The sequence below is a fragment of the Bacillus rossius genome, chromosome 3 (genome assembly GCF_032445375.1).
Source record: "Bacillus rossius redtenbacheri isolate Brsri chromosome 3, Brsri_v3, whole genome shotgun sequence".
Taxonomy (NCBI): domain Eukaryota; kingdom Metazoa; phylum Arthropoda; class Insecta; order Phasmatodea; family Bacillidae; genus Bacillus; species Bacillus rossius.
In genome coordinates, this window is record NC_086332.1 from 65,096,802 (window position 1) to 65,115,390 (window position 18,589).

The window sequence follows — 18,589 nt, forward strand, 5'->3', positions numbered from 1 at the left end:
ACTCGTTCCCTCCCGCTAACTCGCTCCAAGACTCGTCGGCGGCCTTACAGTCGGACTCGCTCCTGGACTCCGCCAAGACGGGCCACGATACATATCTGCAGGTTGTTTATACACTGATGACCAAGCTTACGATAACGACATCATTTACCTTAAAATGACGCCAAAAAAATAATAAACTGCATGTGCACTCAGGTTCCGCCAGCTGATAAAGAAACTATGGCCCGATTACTCGCAATTTCCAGACGTAGAACCCCTCCGGCAAATTAACCCCTGAATTTTCTTTATTATTTTTTTTATCTGCCACGACGCCGTTACTCGTCCACTAGTAGAGAGAGATAGTCTTCCACAAAGGTAGGCGTTCCGAACGAGAAAAATTATAGGGAGTACCGGGGCGGGCAAATTGAAGGTTTCTTGGCAGATAAAAAAAAAGAGAGAGAATTTAGGCTTCTCTTTACCACGCATTGGCAGGTTGTGTTTAACAGCCTGTAATGAGTGTATGAACCATTTTAGCGGTAACGATGTAGCTTACTGCTCTTCGCGTAACCGTAAGTCCTTTCTCGCACAACAAGGAAGCCTGTTATTCAGACAACTGCTTTTTCCCCTTCCGAATTTTTTTATAATAAGTTACTTTCCACGGTTTAGTGGTATAGCCAGCCAACTTTCCACATGTGAAAATTATCCGGTGTTATAGACGGTATTTTGCTGTTTGGAAAAAAAAATTCTGATATGAATTTTAAAAAGTGTTTTTGTTTGATTTTTATAACACATAAATTTCTTAGTAATACACTTTAGGAAAAAAAAAGAATAAATAGGTCTTCGCTTTATTCTTTCGAAAAGAGTCAACTGTCAGTCGTTGTCGAAGATATTTGTATGTATTTTGATACAATTATGCGTGTTGGTTTATTTAAAATACTTGTGAAAACTGCGATAACCGTGTACAAAGTGATACGCTGTATTCTCGTTATGCGGACAGCCACATTGACGAACGTGTACACGCTAACAACAAGATTTGCTCATACAGTAGTGTGTACCTATATCAGACTTCCATCGCTGTATTGGGAATCCCAAATCGTATTTGGTGGATCCAGATTGTAAGCCTTCCTCTTAAGGCCTTTCTGAATAAGACTATAAATTGGAATTTACTTTTGAAATAAATAATTAAATGAAATAAATAATTTTGGTAATTCTCAAGGAGAGTCACTTTTTCGTACAACTATAATTAAATTCCCAAAAATTATTTTTTTTTACTTCCTGACACTTTTTCCAATCATTATCTAAGAAAGCGTTGAAATACTTCAAATAATTCGCCAGTAATTTACCAAATTGTAGGGTGGTTATGTTAGGTTAGTTACATTAATAATAGCGAATAATCGTGAAAAGTGTTGGTTAGGTTAGCTACATTTAGAATAGGCCTACCTTATAATAGCGTGAATGGTTGACCCGACTAGGTTATATACATTAAAAATACTTTAAAATTATGTGAATGTTAAGTTAGGAAAGGTTACCTTTATTAAATACAATTTCAAACTGTGTTAACTGTTTTTTAGTTAAATTAAAACAATATATAATATAATTTTTTTTAACTTAGCTAAATTTTATATGGGTACCTTCTGACCATTTTCAAAGCCATTTTTCAGAACTTTCAATGTAGCTAAACTAACCTTATCTACAACTACGCACCCTAAGTAGCACAATACCCTCTTAGAGAATGATTGTAAAAAATGCTAGGAAATTAATAAAAATCTTTTTTAATTATTTCACCGTGAAAAGTGGTTCTCCTTCAGAATTAATATTTTTTTGTTGCTAACTTGCAGTCTTGTAATAGAGCCATGATTTTGGTTGAAATGACACACATTATATTGTTTTATTCGCTCCACTTACACGGTCCGTTAAATCAAACTTCTTTTTTGTCGATGAAAGTGCTGGAAATGCACAGGTAAGACACTAAATTGCTTTACAGTGTAATCAAGTTCAAATATCAGTAAGTCAAAAAAATTATGTTTTTGAAGGCATACTTATTTAGGTGCGTTATAAAAAAAATAATGTGGATAAGTTTTTATGAAGTGAGCGCTCCATGAACGCAATTTTCAGATGATGATAAACAAGGCTACACACAAATAAAAATTATATTTGTGCTTTTAAATCTTATATTTTAAAGATTAGTAATAAATTTATTTATTTTGAATATATGTGATAAAATTGAGTTTATAAACTTTTTAAAGTCTATTTTTAAGTGTATTTGTATGAGTGTGATTATTTTTTCGTATGTATAATTTATTTTAATTTTAAATTATTACATTATTATTTAATAAATATATAATATTAATAAATCAGAATACAAATTTAAAATATTTATTATTTTAATTTTTTAAATCATTACGATTATTTTACTAAATTAAATTTGATGAATGCGTTTATATTAATATTTAATAATAAGAATTTCTTTAATTTTTTAAAAATGTTATTGAATTTATAATTTACCAACCGTATTTAAATCACTCCAGTCCTTTTATTATTTTACGTATATTAATTCATTCACGCAAATTTAAGAAAGGTTTTTAATAAGCCAAGTATGTCTAACTTATAACGCGCGTACATAAATACAAGCACCCATTTTTAAATTATTTTTCACAGTTTCTCTAAATCACTCCTGACAAATGCTTGCCAGTGTCTGTGTAATGTAACATTTTTTAAAATCCGAACTTTCTCAGAAGTAGTACCAGTTGTCTACGAATCCTGCTACCGTCGGTGTGTCAACAGTGTTTGAACAAACAAATTCATGAGCTTGCCAATGCTCATGAGCACACATCACGTGATGCTTGGCAAGCGAGAGTTGAGGGAAATGGGCACCGCTCGCACTAATCTGAAAACCGTCAAACTGGAAACAAGTTGAGAGATACAGATTATATAGTTACTTGCGAGAGGCCGTGGCAGACAGTGGCAGATACCCTGTTGTGTCTACTTTCAAGGACGTATCCAGCTCAAAACGTCAGGGAGGAGGGGTATTTTTTGGAGTTCAACCTTTTTCAATGGGGAGGATGATCTCATGACTACTCATACGACTAGGCCTATATGCTGATATGTCTCTATTTTATATTTAGTTACTTACAGAGATTTTAATACTAAGGACTGAAAAAAAATTCACGGTTTCGATGACCTTCAGGAAAGACTACACAGCCCTGTGTATACGCGGGCGGATAGCGCCAGTTCATTGGCTGCTGACTTGTGTATGTCTCAAATGGTTCGCCTGTGATTCGATACTTCTTTGGTTGAGAGTTACTCATTGGCCATCAGTCAGATGAACAGTGAGCCAATATAAAAAGCAGCTTAAAGGAATTTAGCCTATCGCGAAATGAATCCGCAAATTTTTCCCGTCTCTATTAAATACCAACAACCTACCTTTTTATTAGTTTTTATTATAATTTTAGAGTTTGGCTTTCAATATTTCTTTACATGGGAAATGAAAGGAATGTGTTTCTGCCCCTTCCCCTTGCCCAGGAGCGTACGCAGAGTTTCATTTCGTGTGAAGGTGGGTTGAAGGGGAGAGATATAGAACCACTTTGCCCGCTGTTTGCTTTCAAATTATTTCCATTTGTTGCGGCAATGCTATATATATTGTTACAATTTACTGCGGGTTCGTAAAGGATAGCCCAATTAAAGATTTTTATCAAACACAGTTTTATTTATTGCCACTACTCATGTCACTTAAAATCTTCTAAAATGGCAAATAATTAATTACACTTAAAGAAAGGTCTATTCCTGTCACTCGTTCCACACACCTCGCTGAGCCACACCTCTGGCGCAACTCTCGCCGCAGCACTCCTTGTGGTCCTCCATCGCAGGACTCTGTCGCCGCACTCTGCCGCCGCCGTCACACTTCACCTTCGCCGAGATCCCACTCGACGCCTCGCTCGAAACTTCGCCGCGCCCGCGACACTATCGCCCGGAACTGAACTCTTCGCCCTGGAACCTTCGTCCAGGGACTTCGCCACTCTATCACCCGGAAACTCCGCCGCGGGAAAGCTCCCGACTTCACTCTGAACTCTCTGCTCAGACTGACTCGAAGGTCGGCCCCACCTCCTTATATAGCCCTTGGGTTCCCGTCCAGAACAATCGGGCATGTCTCCGAGATATCGCGTGACCTTCGCCGTCGAAATGTCCAGAAACGCGTCGTGATCCTGTCGAAGGGCGCAGCGGCTGCTCTAAGAACGCCGATAAACGCAACAAGCATTGGGTTCCCACAAAATGCGCCGATAAACATGTCTGAGTCCTTTTATGCTGCAGTGCGGCCTCTTTTAAGTAACTCGATCTGAGGCAGGTGCGCGCTGCGAAGGTCAGGATGTCTTGAGATAGTATGACACGAGATACCAGGGAGAGGATGCGGGTGGAAGGGGGCGCAGACAGGCCGAACGAGCGCGGCGACGCCAAGCACTGCAGCCAAGCGCGATCGTAACATTGCCCCCTCCTTAAACCTGTTCGTCACGAACAGGTAACGCATCTCCTCCTGGAGGTCCCCATGCTACTCAAAGTTTAGGCCTCCTGCCTTTCCTCCATCGCGGGCTGTACAGTCTCACCACATAACCCTCTCTTGCAGTAGATGTAGCTTCTCTCGTCACCCGGTGACACTTCTGCATCGCAGATGCCCCATGTCTTTCAGCTAGCTGCCCGAGATGGGCTGACCGATGCCTTGGACGGACCCGATACTCTTGAGTGCATTGCTTATTGCCTTCCAACGGTTTTAATTGTTTCTTCCCTTTTCCTTTTTATTCCTTCTCTCGCAGCTACTTGTTCACACAGAATTTCTTTCCCGCTCTTCTTCGTCTCTTCCTGTTTGCTCATTCCTTCTTCATTTTTCTGAATATCATCTGGACTGCACTCAGTTTCTCGTTGTAACCTCTTCATGACTCCTTGTGTTCTCATTATATCTTCTCGGTATTCCTTCCCTTGTTCTTGGTCTTTCTTCATCTCTTCTTGGTCTTCCTGCGTCTCTTCTTGGTCTTTCTTCGTGTCTTCTTGACTCATGTTCATCTCTTCTTACATTTTACACTCTCTCTTTGGTTTATCTTCATTTCTTCTTGTTCAATATTCCTCACTTTGTAACCCATCTTCACTACGCCTGTGCTTTTCTTCAGCTATTCTTTTATCTTCATGTCCTGGCTGTCACTTCTCCTTGGCTAATTTCCTCATGACTGTTTTTCTCTTCGCTGTTCTCTTCGCTGTTCTCCTCTTGGCTGGTCTCCTCTTGGCTGGTCTCCTCTTGGCTGGTCTCCTCTTGGCTGGTCTTCTCTTGGCTGGTTTTCTCTTCGCCGGTCTTTTAATTGCTGTTATTCTCTTCACTATTTTGCTCTTGGCTGTTTTTCTCTTGGCTATTCTTCTCTTGGCTTATCTTCACTTCGGTCTTCATTTCATTCTTCATTTCTTCCTGGCCATTATTCATTTCATCCTGTCCCTTCTTCAATTCCTCTACACTATTATTCGACTCACTCTTTTTTCCTTCATGGTGGTTCTTACTATCCTCCCTTTCACTCTTCATTTCTTCCATAAATGTCTTTATACTGGTAACCATTTCTTCCTTAAAGTTCTTCGTACTAGATACCATTTCTTCCTTAAAGTTCTTCATACTAACTAACATTTTTTCCTGACCCTTATTTATACTGGCTAATATTTCTTCCTGACCCTTCTTCGTACTGGCTAACATTTCTTCCTGACTCTTCTTCATACTGGCTAACATTTCTTCCTGACCCTTCTTCATTTCTTCTGCAAAGTTCTTCATACCAGTATTCATTGCCCTCATGTCATTCATAATTTCTTCCAGGGCAACCCTTATCTCCCTGTATTGCTCGACAGTAAACCCTTCACCAGCCATCTCTCTCAAGCATTTACTACTTAAACAAACTAAATAATTATTTTTCCTAATACTGTTCTTAATTTTTAAATGACCTAGCCGAAGCTTCTAATTAAACTAACAATAACTCTATTACATTCAAAACTAACGCTGACTACAGTATACTAAAACTAGCTCTAGAAAATTCCCAATTCACTAAAGTTCCAAATGCTAACTTTAATCTCGAAAAACTAAATCCTATTTCTTAACTTTATTCTAATAAAACTGAATCCTAAATCTGTTAATTAGGGCTATCCCACTTCTGACACCAAAATTTTACGATTTACTGCGGGTTCGTAAAGGATAGCCCAATTAAAGATTTTTATCAAACACAGTTTTATTTATTGCCACTACTCATGTCACTTACAAAAATCTTCTAAAATGGCAAATAATTAATTACACTTAAAGAAAGGTCTATTCCTCAGTCACTCGTTCCACACACCTCGCTGGGCCGCACCTCTGGTGCAACTCTCGCCGCAGCACCCCTCGTGGTCCTCCGTCGCAGGACTCTGTCGCCGCACTCTGCCGCCGCCGTCACACTTCCCCTTCGCCGAGATCCCACTCGACGCCTCGCTCGAAACTTCGCCGCACCCGCGACACTATCGCCCGGAACTGAACTCTTCGCCCTGGAACCTTCGTCCAGGGACTTCGCCACTCTATCACCCGGAAACTCCACCGCGGGAAAGCTCCCGACTTCACTCTGAACTCTCTGCTCAGACTGACTCGAAGGTCGGCCCCACCTCCTTAAATAGCCCTTGGGTTCCCGTCCAGAACAATCGGGCATGTCTCCGAGATATCGCGCGACCTTCGCCGTCGAAATGTACAGAAACGCGTCGTGAGTCCTGTCGAAGGGCGCGGCGGCTGCTCTAAGAACGCCGATAAATGCAACAAGCATTGGGTTCTCACAAAACGCGCCGATAAACATGTCTGAGTCCTTTTATGCCGCAGTACGGCCTCTTTTAAGTAACTCGATCTGAGGCAGGTGCGCTCTGCGAAGGTCAGGATGTCGCGAGATAGTATGACACGAGATACCAGGGAGAGGATGCGGGTGGAAGGGGGCGCAGACAGGCCGAACGAGCGCGGCGACGCCAAGCACTGCAGCCAAGCGCGATCGTAACAATAAATCAAGATTTTGAGAGAGAGGGATGTCCCTTACATATCCGCCTGTGTAGGCCCCTACTTTAGCCTCCCCCTCCCAGGGATACGCACTTGGTTGTTGTGTTGCTGTACGCGAGGACGCCTTAGCCGACGGGACGGCGAAGCAGTTATTCGCCCTATAGCGCGCCTCATCCTTAGACTGCAGTGTGCACTTAAATGGGCATTTACTCTGTCTTCCCATACAAGATTTCTGCCATTTGCGCTGTTCTTGTTTCGAAGCGCTCTGTCGCTTTGTTGCTCTGTTGAGCACAAATTATTCAAGCACAACTTTGTAATGTAATCAATTTTTTTTTGTATTATCTAAACAATTGTATTTTTTAAAGTATAATTTGCAATGAGAACTTAGGAAAAACATTTTACTTTTTATTTCATCGAAAGCAGTGGTAATTGGAAGAAGCCATTTAATTTTCAACTATTTTTGGACAAATATATATATATATATATATATATATATATATATATATATATATATATATACTTACACTTCTGACCATAGTGTATAATTGCATCGAATGCCTTGTTATTAATAGTGACGGACTCCTTCAAATGTTTTTTTTCTTTGGAATAATAATTGGTATTTTTTTTAGAATGACTACCTGTTCTGTCAATAGACACTAATTTATAGCCTTAAAAAAAATTTTCCTGCTATAAAATTAAAGAAAAACCAAAATCTTTTTTACAATTAAAGATGATATATTAGATATAAATAAAAAGTAACGTGAACAAGCTGGTTAGTATCGATCTGGCAACAGTGGTTGGAATGTTTCCCGTACTGCAATCCAAGCGTGGGACGGACTGTAGCACGCCAGGGCCTAGAGCGAGTCGCGACCTGTCATCAAGCCGATCCTCGGCGGCGCGGAACAAGGTCGTGCTTTCTCCGGCGGGTATGTACGACGCGCGGTCGTCCGATGTCCGAGCTCCCATTGATCCGTGTCATGGCCGTGGATCTCTTGGCAGGAGGAATACATCCAGTATGTTACTTAGCAGCCCCTAGCATCTTCTTATTTTACGAAAACCATCAACACCTAGCCACAGTAAATTTCAACGTTTAGTGGTAAAGGGCGTGTGTCCGGTTCCAGGTCATGATTTAATTTTTTAAGTTTTACACAGCTAGACTTGTAGTCTTTTGAAGATGCCGAACTTTAAAAAAAAATAATACATGTAGTGCAAACCTTTTGCATAATTAGCTGACAAAGATAATTTTTATTTATTTTTTTAATTTTCGTGCATTACGCATAAGGAGAACCAAACGGAATAAAAAAACCTGAAAATTCTAAGGTTTTAAAGGCAATGCTGGAGTATACAGCGTGGTAAGGTTTTGAATTCCTTCAGAAGAACTTATTTCATTTTATTAAGTATTTTAAAATCATAAAAATTCTGGTGAATTAAAAAGGCCAGGTAAAATTAAATAATTGTTATGATTGCAGCCAGTGAAATTGACTTTAAAACCTAACAAGTTTCAGTTTTATATTCCATTTCATTCTCATTCCGCACAAAAACGTAAAAAAATTCAACTTTTTCAGCTAATTATGCGAAATGTATGCTTATATATATTTTTTCTGGAAGTTCAGCCCTTCAAAAAGTAAATATAAAATAACATGTTACTGTCCTGGGACTGGCGGTAGAAGAGCCTCCAGGTGCACAGAAGAAGTGCCGAGGGACTAGGCATGGCTTCGGGACCGCGCGAGGCATCTGCGGAGTGGAACAGTTCTGAACCCGACAGTGAACGGCTTGCTTACCAACACAATTGAATTTTAAATATTTTCCATCATAGCTAAAATATTCGTTTAAGGCAAAATAAATATGATTTCTAACAAAAAAAGATGCATGAAACAAACTGACAACGCCCAAACTCAGTGACTGTCTTTTAGATTCAGGTAGTGGGGACTGGAGGGTTGGAGACTGCTCACGAGTTCAGGATATCTGCTCAGTGACGTAGTTCCGCCTTGCCCACAGCCAACACCGGGCTACCGTAAGATCGTTCACTCACTTAGTCCAATAGTCACTCCCAGCTGTTTTATTAAGAAGGAAAATGTTTAAAATACTTCAAACAACACCCAAGGACAATGATTAAATCATGAGGACATTCATAAATTGACAGCATCATGACAAGCTAAGAGTATCAACTCACCAATTCATTTTAACACGTCAATGACATGTAGTTTACTACATTAGGTTTCTATGGTTTTTAAACGGTTTTATATTTTTATTTTTATGTTTTATTCTAGTGTAACTATTACATCATGACGAATTTTGAAATATATATATTTTTTCAAGGCTTCCTGACGAAAATGGATGTCAACAGTACGCCTAGATATGTATCTAGTACAGATACCAGCGGTTTCACTAACTCATTTAGGTAAGTGTTTGTGATATGGTCTTTTTAATTATATAATGCTTCAAGTAAGTATACAAATTATATGTGTGTAGTGTTCGTGTGGAGTTGGTAGTAGTAGCGTGTTGTTGTGTTATATATGGTTGCGTATGCAACCTACCACACAATTATATATTTTACTGTAGTGTGGGTTATGTGTTACATAATACAAACGTGGTAGTATTGTGTATACTGTTGTTTGTGTTGTGGTATTGGCAGCGTACTGAATTATGATCCAGCAGTCAACCTACTTCAGCCACGTAAAACAAAAGTATTGCAATAGCAATAATAATCAACAAAAACAACACAAACTCTTTCCTATAGCTTGAGACGAAACCTTTAGAGAGAGAGAGAGAGAGAGGGATGTTTATCTACAATGAACACAATACTGATATTTTTAAATAGATTTTTATCTGTTACATTTATGACTATTTCACGCACAGAAAGTAAACAAACTATTTATTTACTAACATTTTATTATATTTATCGTTGTTTGTTTATATTTTTCCGTTTGAACGATTTATTTTGTGTAATTGAACGTGTCTACGTGTGTCGGAATCTTTGACATAATTCAAGCTGACAATTAAGCAGCATTTGACTAGACCCCTCTAGGGCCTTATTGGTTTTGTCGGTGATTTAAGCTTTTGACAGATTTTATATAAAAGAGTGCTTATTGTTGGAAAATAAAATTTTAAACTTGTGACGTTTCGGCACTTTAAGGCGTTTTGGGTGAAGTCGGATTTTATTATAAAGTGTTAATTTACGTTAACGGTGTTTTCGTTCCGGCCAATGGGAGGCTGAGTTGCAATAATTAAGAGTTTGGAACTAAAATTAAGAATGGAGAGTTATAAAATTGTGGCGTCACAGTCAAAATCGCCGGTGTTTGGATACCTTGATAATCCGATTTTCGACGAAGCTATTTAGGCCATCCAAGAAAAAGGATGTTTCCAAACGACGTTTACATTAATTATATGTAATTATTATAGGGCGCATCAGAACTGATGCGATCTTAGGAGTGAAAATACGTGAGTAATATCTGACTCAATTTCCTCCATCGCAAAGACCGTGTCTACGAACAAAAATCGTCATATCTGTTTCCCTACAAATGTAAAATATTAGATTAATACGTGAAGTTACGTCAACATACTAAAGACAGACGTGTTTTTATTAATTTTACTGTGAATACACAATCCAATTCCTATACCCAGAGGTTAAACGGGATAGGATCTCACGGTGTTTTGCCGGCACATATAATGAACTATGCTGCAGTACATCTTAATTGAAGTGAACTTTGAAAGTATAAACGATCATTTATTCATTTTTCGCCGCACCTAAACTGAAAACAACGAACTTTACAAACGGGATAAAACGGATTTTTGTATATGTATTCATGTGTGCAACCTAATTCCTGAGCATGGTAAAACACATGTTTAGTTGCCATATGTCAAGTTATTAATTTGAATTTTTATTATTTTATTAAATACGACCTAGAAATCACGTTTGTACTTTATTGTCTGTATTATGTATGTTAATATATCCCAATTCTCCTTGTTTCAACAGTTTAACTATTTGTCCTGAAACTTTTACAAATTTTCTCTTATGTGCATTGTCCTATCTATTCTTTAGAAACATCTGACATTATACACCTAAGAGTATTATTATAAGAGTACAGACGTTTCAGTGGAGCAACCGATCAGCTGATCTATATAGAGCTAGGCGCAGAGCTATACTTTGGCATAGAGCTAACTGCAGAGATACCAAAACACAACATAACACTATATGTTATATTATTATATTTATATATATTTATTAATCTGTTTTTGCACTCACACACCTGAGTGAGGTAATACTTACAATGGCTCCAGAATAATAGGTTTTCAAAAATAAACAAATACCAAATTTATCAGCGTAGCTAACGAAACCTATTACTAACGAAACAATAACAATGGATAGTTGACAGCAAACAGTGTAAACAAGGCTCACTCAGACTGTAAACAAAACACCAATAAAACTAGGACAAGTATTCTGTGTCAGACGAATGCAAATTAAAAACTGGAAGTTAAGTCGGACACACTCACAAAAACAGTATCATCACAAAACTATAGTCTTCACTTTACAGTAGTTTCTCAGGGTTCTAGTTTTTGATATTATAAATTTTTCCGGCTGGCAGAAACACAGTGGTAGGCACGAAATCTATTCATAGGACCACTGGGCCAAACTAGACTGATAATTGCACTGTTGGCGAACATTAGCTTGTTTAAAAAATGTCAATTAGACAATTATTGTCGTTAGGGAAAATTAGATGGTTGTGTTTCTATTGTTTATGACCTCAAACGGTGTAACAAGGAATTGTTACCTACAGTGCGCCATGGTAGAAGCAGCTGCCAGCATAGGGAACATAAGTAGGACGGCCGGTGTAGGGACTTACTTATAGCTATTGTTGCGTCGCTCTCACATAGTCACAGTCCTATAACGCAGCCCAGCCTATTCTGTATTGAATGTTTGGCTAGAAGTTACTGCACGTCCCTAGGCCTACAATAAAAGCAGTTGCTATTTAAAAATATCTATCTTTACAAAGTCCAAATTGGCGCCTAAATATACCGCAGTTTCATTTCGTGGAGGCACGAGAAACTCCCAGAAGAAACGGGATGCAGTGTTTATGTACTGGCACCGGCGTACCGATACCTTTCTTGGATTGGTTCATATTTGGCGCCCAAGCGCCTAACGTAACAATCGCAATAAACAAGAAACCAAAATAAAAGTTACGTAGCGGTTCATACAGCACAAAACACGTAGTAATTACTGATGTATTATAAAAAGTTTAATAAAAAAATCACTTAATAATTAATATTAAATTACCTCCCGCGGCTTCCTGATTACAGGTGTGTGTGTATCCCCACTTCCGGTTCTTTGAAACTTGGTCCATGCTCGCAAAACCTAAACAATGCATGGCAGACACGCGAACGGGAGGCAACAGTTAATGATGTTTATGTTTTTAAAATATATTTATTATATTTAACTTCATGTTGGCCGCGTATCAACACACATAATAGTCAAATATTAACTGTATAGAAAGAATAAATATCCAAATTCAACGGATGGTATGAAACATAAGGGATAGTAAAGACAAAATTTTTAATTTCAGTATTTGAAATCCCGTATCATTACAATCAGACTCATTATGAGTGAAACCACTAACGCAATAACTGTTTTGATTTTGTTTAGTTAAAATTAAATACTTTAAAAAACATTGCGACTTAAAAGTATACAAAAGTAGGTAATTATCCTTTGTACGATTGAAGAACAAAATGCTTCCCCCCCCCCCCCCTTGATTGAAAATATCTACAATTCAGACACAGACTCTAAACACAACAACATGAATATAAATACTAGTGCTTAGAATAGAAAACAGAGTGTGACAACAGTTTTATACGATGGTTGTTTCACTATTAAACTAAATCTATAAAATGAACGCAATACCCAAACCTCGAAACTATCAGAGATACGTACGGTGAAAACAGCCTTTAGTAAAAGAAGCAGAAATTAACACTGGTACCGAATTATCTTTACTGTAGAAAATTTTTGTACTTTTTACAAGGAAAATCCTTAGAAACACAGTTTTGAAATTATAAAACTGCATGGTAAATATTTGTGAAATTTGCAAATAGTACAAGGCTCTATCTTGCAATTTTACAAGTGATATAGTTAACAACTGAGTTTCCAAGGACTATCCTCGTAAAAGAACAAATCAATTTTTACAGTGTGTGGTTGTATTACAGCTTAAATACACATTGAGTTCGTCAATTCTTCTCATTAAAGTACAAATGAAGAAAACAACCAAATGACTATCATAGTCGAACACTTGGCCTTAAATGCTTAAATAAATCTCAGCGTAAATTTGTTTTGTACTTTTACAAGGATAGTCCTTGGAAATTCAGTTGTTGGAAACTGAGTTTCCAAGGATTTTTCTTGCAAAATGTAAAAAAAAATTACAATTTAAGTGACAAAAAGAAAAATCAAAACGCAGAGGACAAAAAAAAATGCTGTTAGATGACAGAAATATTGGATAAATGTTTTTTACCTAGACCTACAATATATTCCTCTTTTGAGAAAATACACTGTATGCAAGAAATAATCACAGTGCGTTTTGATCGTCACTTATTTTGTCATTAATATCTTTTTTATTTTTTGTACTGATGAATATTTACAATTCAAATGTACGTTATATGTGGCTCGATATTGTCTCTTAATAATTGTTTCTAAAAAATTTAACGACTATTTGACTACAGGAATCTCAATACATTCCTATTCCTGCATCGTTTACTTTTTATTGTTTTCAATGGTTTTTATTTTAACTTCCTACTGTTGCTGCTGGAAAGATGATTTATATTAATACGGTAGTTAATATGTTATACGTTATTAAGTTCAAGTTTAAGATATTGTCAACATTATGTAAATATACATTTTTTGCCAAATTTTCTGAGTAAATGGTTGCAATTTATTCATGGTCTTGAGTTCGGATTGGCACTCGAATACCTGGGGCTGACCAAGAAGGTAAATCGTATATATGTAGCATTCACGAGTGGATAATTAACTGATGGTGAGTTTATTTACAAACGTTTTGTTTCATGTCCTGAGACATCATAGCCATTGCTATTGTGTCCCCGGTCTTCGGGGTCTTTGTTGCTCTAAACATCCCAGATATTGCTATGATTAAAAATTAAAAAAAAAACTATCTTTTAAATTCTGGAATTTACTGATATATTAAAAAAAATTACCTTAAGTACTGGTGCTTGGCCCAGTTCTAATGCTCGAATAAAAAATAATGCTACTAAATTGTTTCTGTAATAATTTTATTTGTTATAGTAAAATTTATATCTCGCAGTTTTCTATTAGTTCTGTAAAGAACCCTTTTCATTCTTGTCTATCGTCAGTATCTACTTAATACAACTCTAACACCAACTGACACGTAACGAACGACTTAAACAGGTGTGTCTAGAAGTATGAAATTTTGCATAGAAGTTCCTAATTTAACATTGTGAGAACAAAACAAGGTTTTGGAAAATTCATCCCCTAAGGGGGTTAAATAGGGGATGAAATTTTGGAAAATCAAATCGGAAACATCACTATTTAATTATAAATTTCTTTATATATTCTCAAGAGCCCATAGTTCTTTATAAGATGACATAAATTATTGAGCGTAAACATTTTTTAGTTCTCGCACACTGTTAGAAATTACAGTAAATTTACGAACTTTCCAACGAAGAATTCAGTAGTAATTTGAAATAACTGAATTTCCTTAGAAACCGCGGCGTATTTCGACTTCCAAGTGATAAGTTTCGTGCTTAACAAAGGTGGACAAAAGAATAGTGTACTTACTGTATACTCAACTGGTTTTTGAGTGGTTTGTTAATAGATATTCCAAGAATATCCTTTTGGATTCACGTTCAAAGTAAAGTAACTCGTTGACCGCGAATTCCCGGAGCCAGCTGGAGATCCACGAAGATCCCTGGACGACTTGTAGGTGGGTAGGAGGTGCAGGGGAGAGGGTGGTTCCGATTAAATTTTTTTTCCCTAACCTAACTAAAACTAAGTGTATTTTGGAGGGGTCCGGGTTAGGTAGGAAACCTAGGTGCGTCTCAGGCCGAAGCCTATACGCCTAGTCATGCTGGGATTAGCCATGCAGGGAGAGGGTCGCATGCATCATGTGCTAGGAGGGGATTGGCCAGCCATGGCAACGATTGGCGCCAATGACCAACTCCCCTCACTCTTAAATCTAGACTATAATAACTAGAGATAGGTTGGGCCCAGGTAAAACCTGCACAGACACAGGGAAAACCCTGGGCACATTCATGCGGGATGCAAATCGGCATGCATTAAGTGTAGGAATTTACAGCAGAAAGAGGGATGGTCTGGATGAAGAGTGTAGTACAGAGTAGAAAAGAGTCTACCGCGCGGGGGGTTGGGCACTTGGACTCGTGGTCCGCTTTGCTAATTGTCCAGTACTGGATTTAGTGACCAGGGACGCAAGCGCCCCTGGTGGTGAGTGGTTTGCACTGACCACTCACTCCGCCGCCAGTCAGCACCTAAAAAAAACTAAGAAACTAAGACAGAAACAGATAAATGACTTACAAACTAGGCATTTCGTTACGAAATATGCAAACACCCAACTCAGGGATGGACGTGCAGTGCTTAAGATAAAACTAAAACAATAACTATAAATATTATTATTATTATTATTTTTTTTATTATTGAGTGGTAGCTCGTTGACCGCGAGTTCCCGGAGCCAGCCGGAGATCCACGGAGATCCCTGGACGACTGGTAGGAGAGTGGTAGGTGCAGGGGAGAGGGTGGTCCCGCAGGCGGGAGGACGCCGACGCGGAGGCAGCGGCCCCGGCGACCCCCGACCCCGGCTGCGGCAGGGACGCCGAGCGCTACCACATGGCGCACGCGCGCCGCGGCGTCGCCCTCGTCCTGAACCACGAGCGCGTGGGCGGCATGGAGCAGAGGAAGGGCACCGCCAAGGACTGCCAGGACCTGGTGCGCGCCCTCGAGGGCCTGGGCTTCGAGGTGGACGTGCGCCAGGACCTGTCCTGCCTCGGCGTCAAGGCCTGTCTGCGGGCAGGTGGGTCGCCGTGCGCTCATATTTGGCAGCGGCACTCTCGCGGAAACGGCGAGGAACGGTTTACACGGGATGGCGGACCTGCGTGTAGCAACGTAAACACTTATATGATTACTTTCGTAAGCATTAGGGCGCACACCAACGTATGAGTGTGCAAAATGAAAATTTACGATAGTGAAATTACCCTGGTATGTATTTGGTGAACTAAAATATTCACACTAAAAAAGTAATTTCACGTTTTCATAATACATATTCTTCTTAATTCCCAACAGGCATTTATAATAAACAATTCGTAAATAAAACAAATGGTTGTCCCTGTGTTTTTCTACGGTTTTGGGAATACTTAATTTTGTTTTTATCTTAGTTAGATTTTGTAGATTTTTATAAAAATAAATTTTATATTGTTGTCCTAGAAGTTACGTTTGCAGCATTTCTTTTTTAGTGAAAAAAAAAGAAACGAACTTAAGGAGATTGACCATGATCCAATCTGGTAAACAAAATTTTTGTTTGTGTATTTAGGTATGCATGGCATTTTATTTACAAAATGCAGATAGTGTGTGCCATACACATTGCATATTGTCCACTGCTTACGTAGTGAAACCAGTATAGGAATTACCCCCCAAAAAAATTACATGAAAATTCTATAACTTAACATTTCAGCTCAGCTAGGGCCTTAAATGTTTGTTGTGGTGTATTATAAAAATCTGTCCATAGACTATCAGATCATATCTTAATGCTTCCCCAATGCTTAAAATTCTACCGTATATTTTTTTTAGCAAATGGAACAGAAATATTAATGTACAATTACAGATGTTTGTAAATTTTTCCATTTACTTGAAATCAACTATATCACTACAATAAGTGCTTACACTAAGTGATTTTGTCGGATTATCAAAAGTTAATTTATTATTAAGGAGCCCACCTGGACGGGGGTGTATTTGTGTTAGTGGGGCATGATAATAAGTGCGACGCTCGCTGGTGCTTCTAGCACAGTATCGCCTCTAAGAGCGAGGCTGTGAACTGGCGCGAAGTATTCTCGTCGTTCATAAAATAGTCTTTAATAATTTAATTTGGACGGTGACCATTACAAACATGGCGGAGAAATGAAAATAACGGTGTATTGCATGTCCTTTGAGTGCTTTCAATAACCTGTACCGTGTGTTTCGTGTCTAAAAATTATTCTAAAAACACGCATTTTAGCTATTTCCACGCTATTAAAAATAAAGTTTACAAACGACATACGGCACAGATATCCTCATCCTCCCACGGCATATTATTAAGTGTTTTTCGTAAACAGACAACACTCGAATATCTTGAGCAGCTTTTAAATATCTTTTTTTTTCTGAAGATTTTCACAACGTATTTGTGAACATTTAAGCGGGAATAAAAATTGTATAAAAATTAAATGAATAAAGGAAAAATATTATTTAAATTAAAACTAACAGTAACAATATATTCCGATATAACTAAAAATGCGGCAGCGCAGTAATCAAGCCTAGCGGTCAAGGTCAACAGCCAGAATCCACAAGGAAACAACACATGAAACGCGATCGCATAGACTGGAGCCAAATTACTGAATTTTCCTTACCATATAATGCCGGATTAAGGGCCCCGCCTACCTGGGCACACATACATTGTGCACAACTTCATAAGAAAACAACACGCAGTTTGAAAACTGCTGGATATATCAGAGTGGTGTCTGCTTACGACCAGGAAATAAGAAAACGCTGAGAACGGATTAGTAGACCTGTTTACGAGTCTCCTTTTTAAACTTTATTTTTATAAAAGTGAAAATTGCGAAAACGCATGTTTTCAGAATAATGTATAGGTATGAAAATCTCGGTGATACCTTTTTGAAAGCACTCACCAGTGATGGTTTTTTTTTGAAAGCACCCGAGAGACTTTGCATTACACATTTTGTACTGATTCCTCCGTCATGTAATGTTACGGTGTCACTGCTCGGACCTCGTGGTTGTCCTGCGCACGACCCACGACCCCCCTGTGTCGCAGTGGCCGCCCTGGACCACAGCGACGCCGACTGCCTGGTGGTGGCGGCGATGACCCACGGCGACCCGGACCTGCTGTTCGCCAGCGACGGGGCGTACCCGGTGAAGGACCTGTGGCAGCCCTTCACGGCGGACAAGTGCCCCAGCCTGGCGGCCAAGCCCAAGCTCTTCTTCGTGCAGGCGAGTTCTGCCGACGCCTCTCTCGCGGAGCGCGACACGCCAGACCTGGATTACCGCGAGCCAGGGGCGTAGCCAGGGGGGGGGGGTTAGGGGTTGAACCCTTCCCCCCCCCCTTAGCACCAAATCAGTAATTAATATCTTATTAATCACTCAAACAAATTTCATATTAAAAATTTATTTAAATTGAAGTACCGATAACTGCTAAAATAGCACTATTTTACACCTTAAAATCCAAATTTTTCCTGAGGGAGGACCCCCGGACCCCACGCTTTAATACGGGGTGGGGGGGGGGGGGTGGGCACGCTTCTTAACACCTCCCATACCCAAATCCTGGCTACGCCACTGCCGCCAGCACAAAGCCAATA

General features: G+C 38.9%; 2 protein-coding genes across 3 annotated transcripts in view; one reads left to right on the forward strand and one right to left on the reverse strand.

Annotated features, from left to right (window-relative positions):
• The window catches only part of LOC134531306 (alkaline phosphatase-like), a 98,709-nt gene that overhangs the window by 67,563 nt on the left and 12,557 nt on the right, over positions 1-18,589 (reverse strand). The window lies entirely within an intron of this gene.
• Positions 1-18,589, forward strand: part of LOC134530820 (caspase-1-like) — a 41,939-nt gene that overhangs the window by 19,015 nt on the left and 4,335 nt on the right. Inside the window, exons 2-4 of one of the 2 annotated variants that reach the window (XM_063366064.1) lie at positions 9,320-9,401; positions 15,779-16,041; positions 18,049-18,224. In XM_063366064.1, the coding sequence (XP_063222134.1) occupies positions 9,334-9,401; positions 15,779-16,041; positions 18,049-18,224 (507 nt within the window). In that variant the 5' untranslated portion in view covers positions 9,320-9,333. The remainder of the gene's footprint in view (positions 1-9,319; positions 9,402-15,778; positions 16,042-18,048; positions 18,225-18,589) is intronic. The other variant, XM_063366065.1, reaches the window with a different exon arrangement.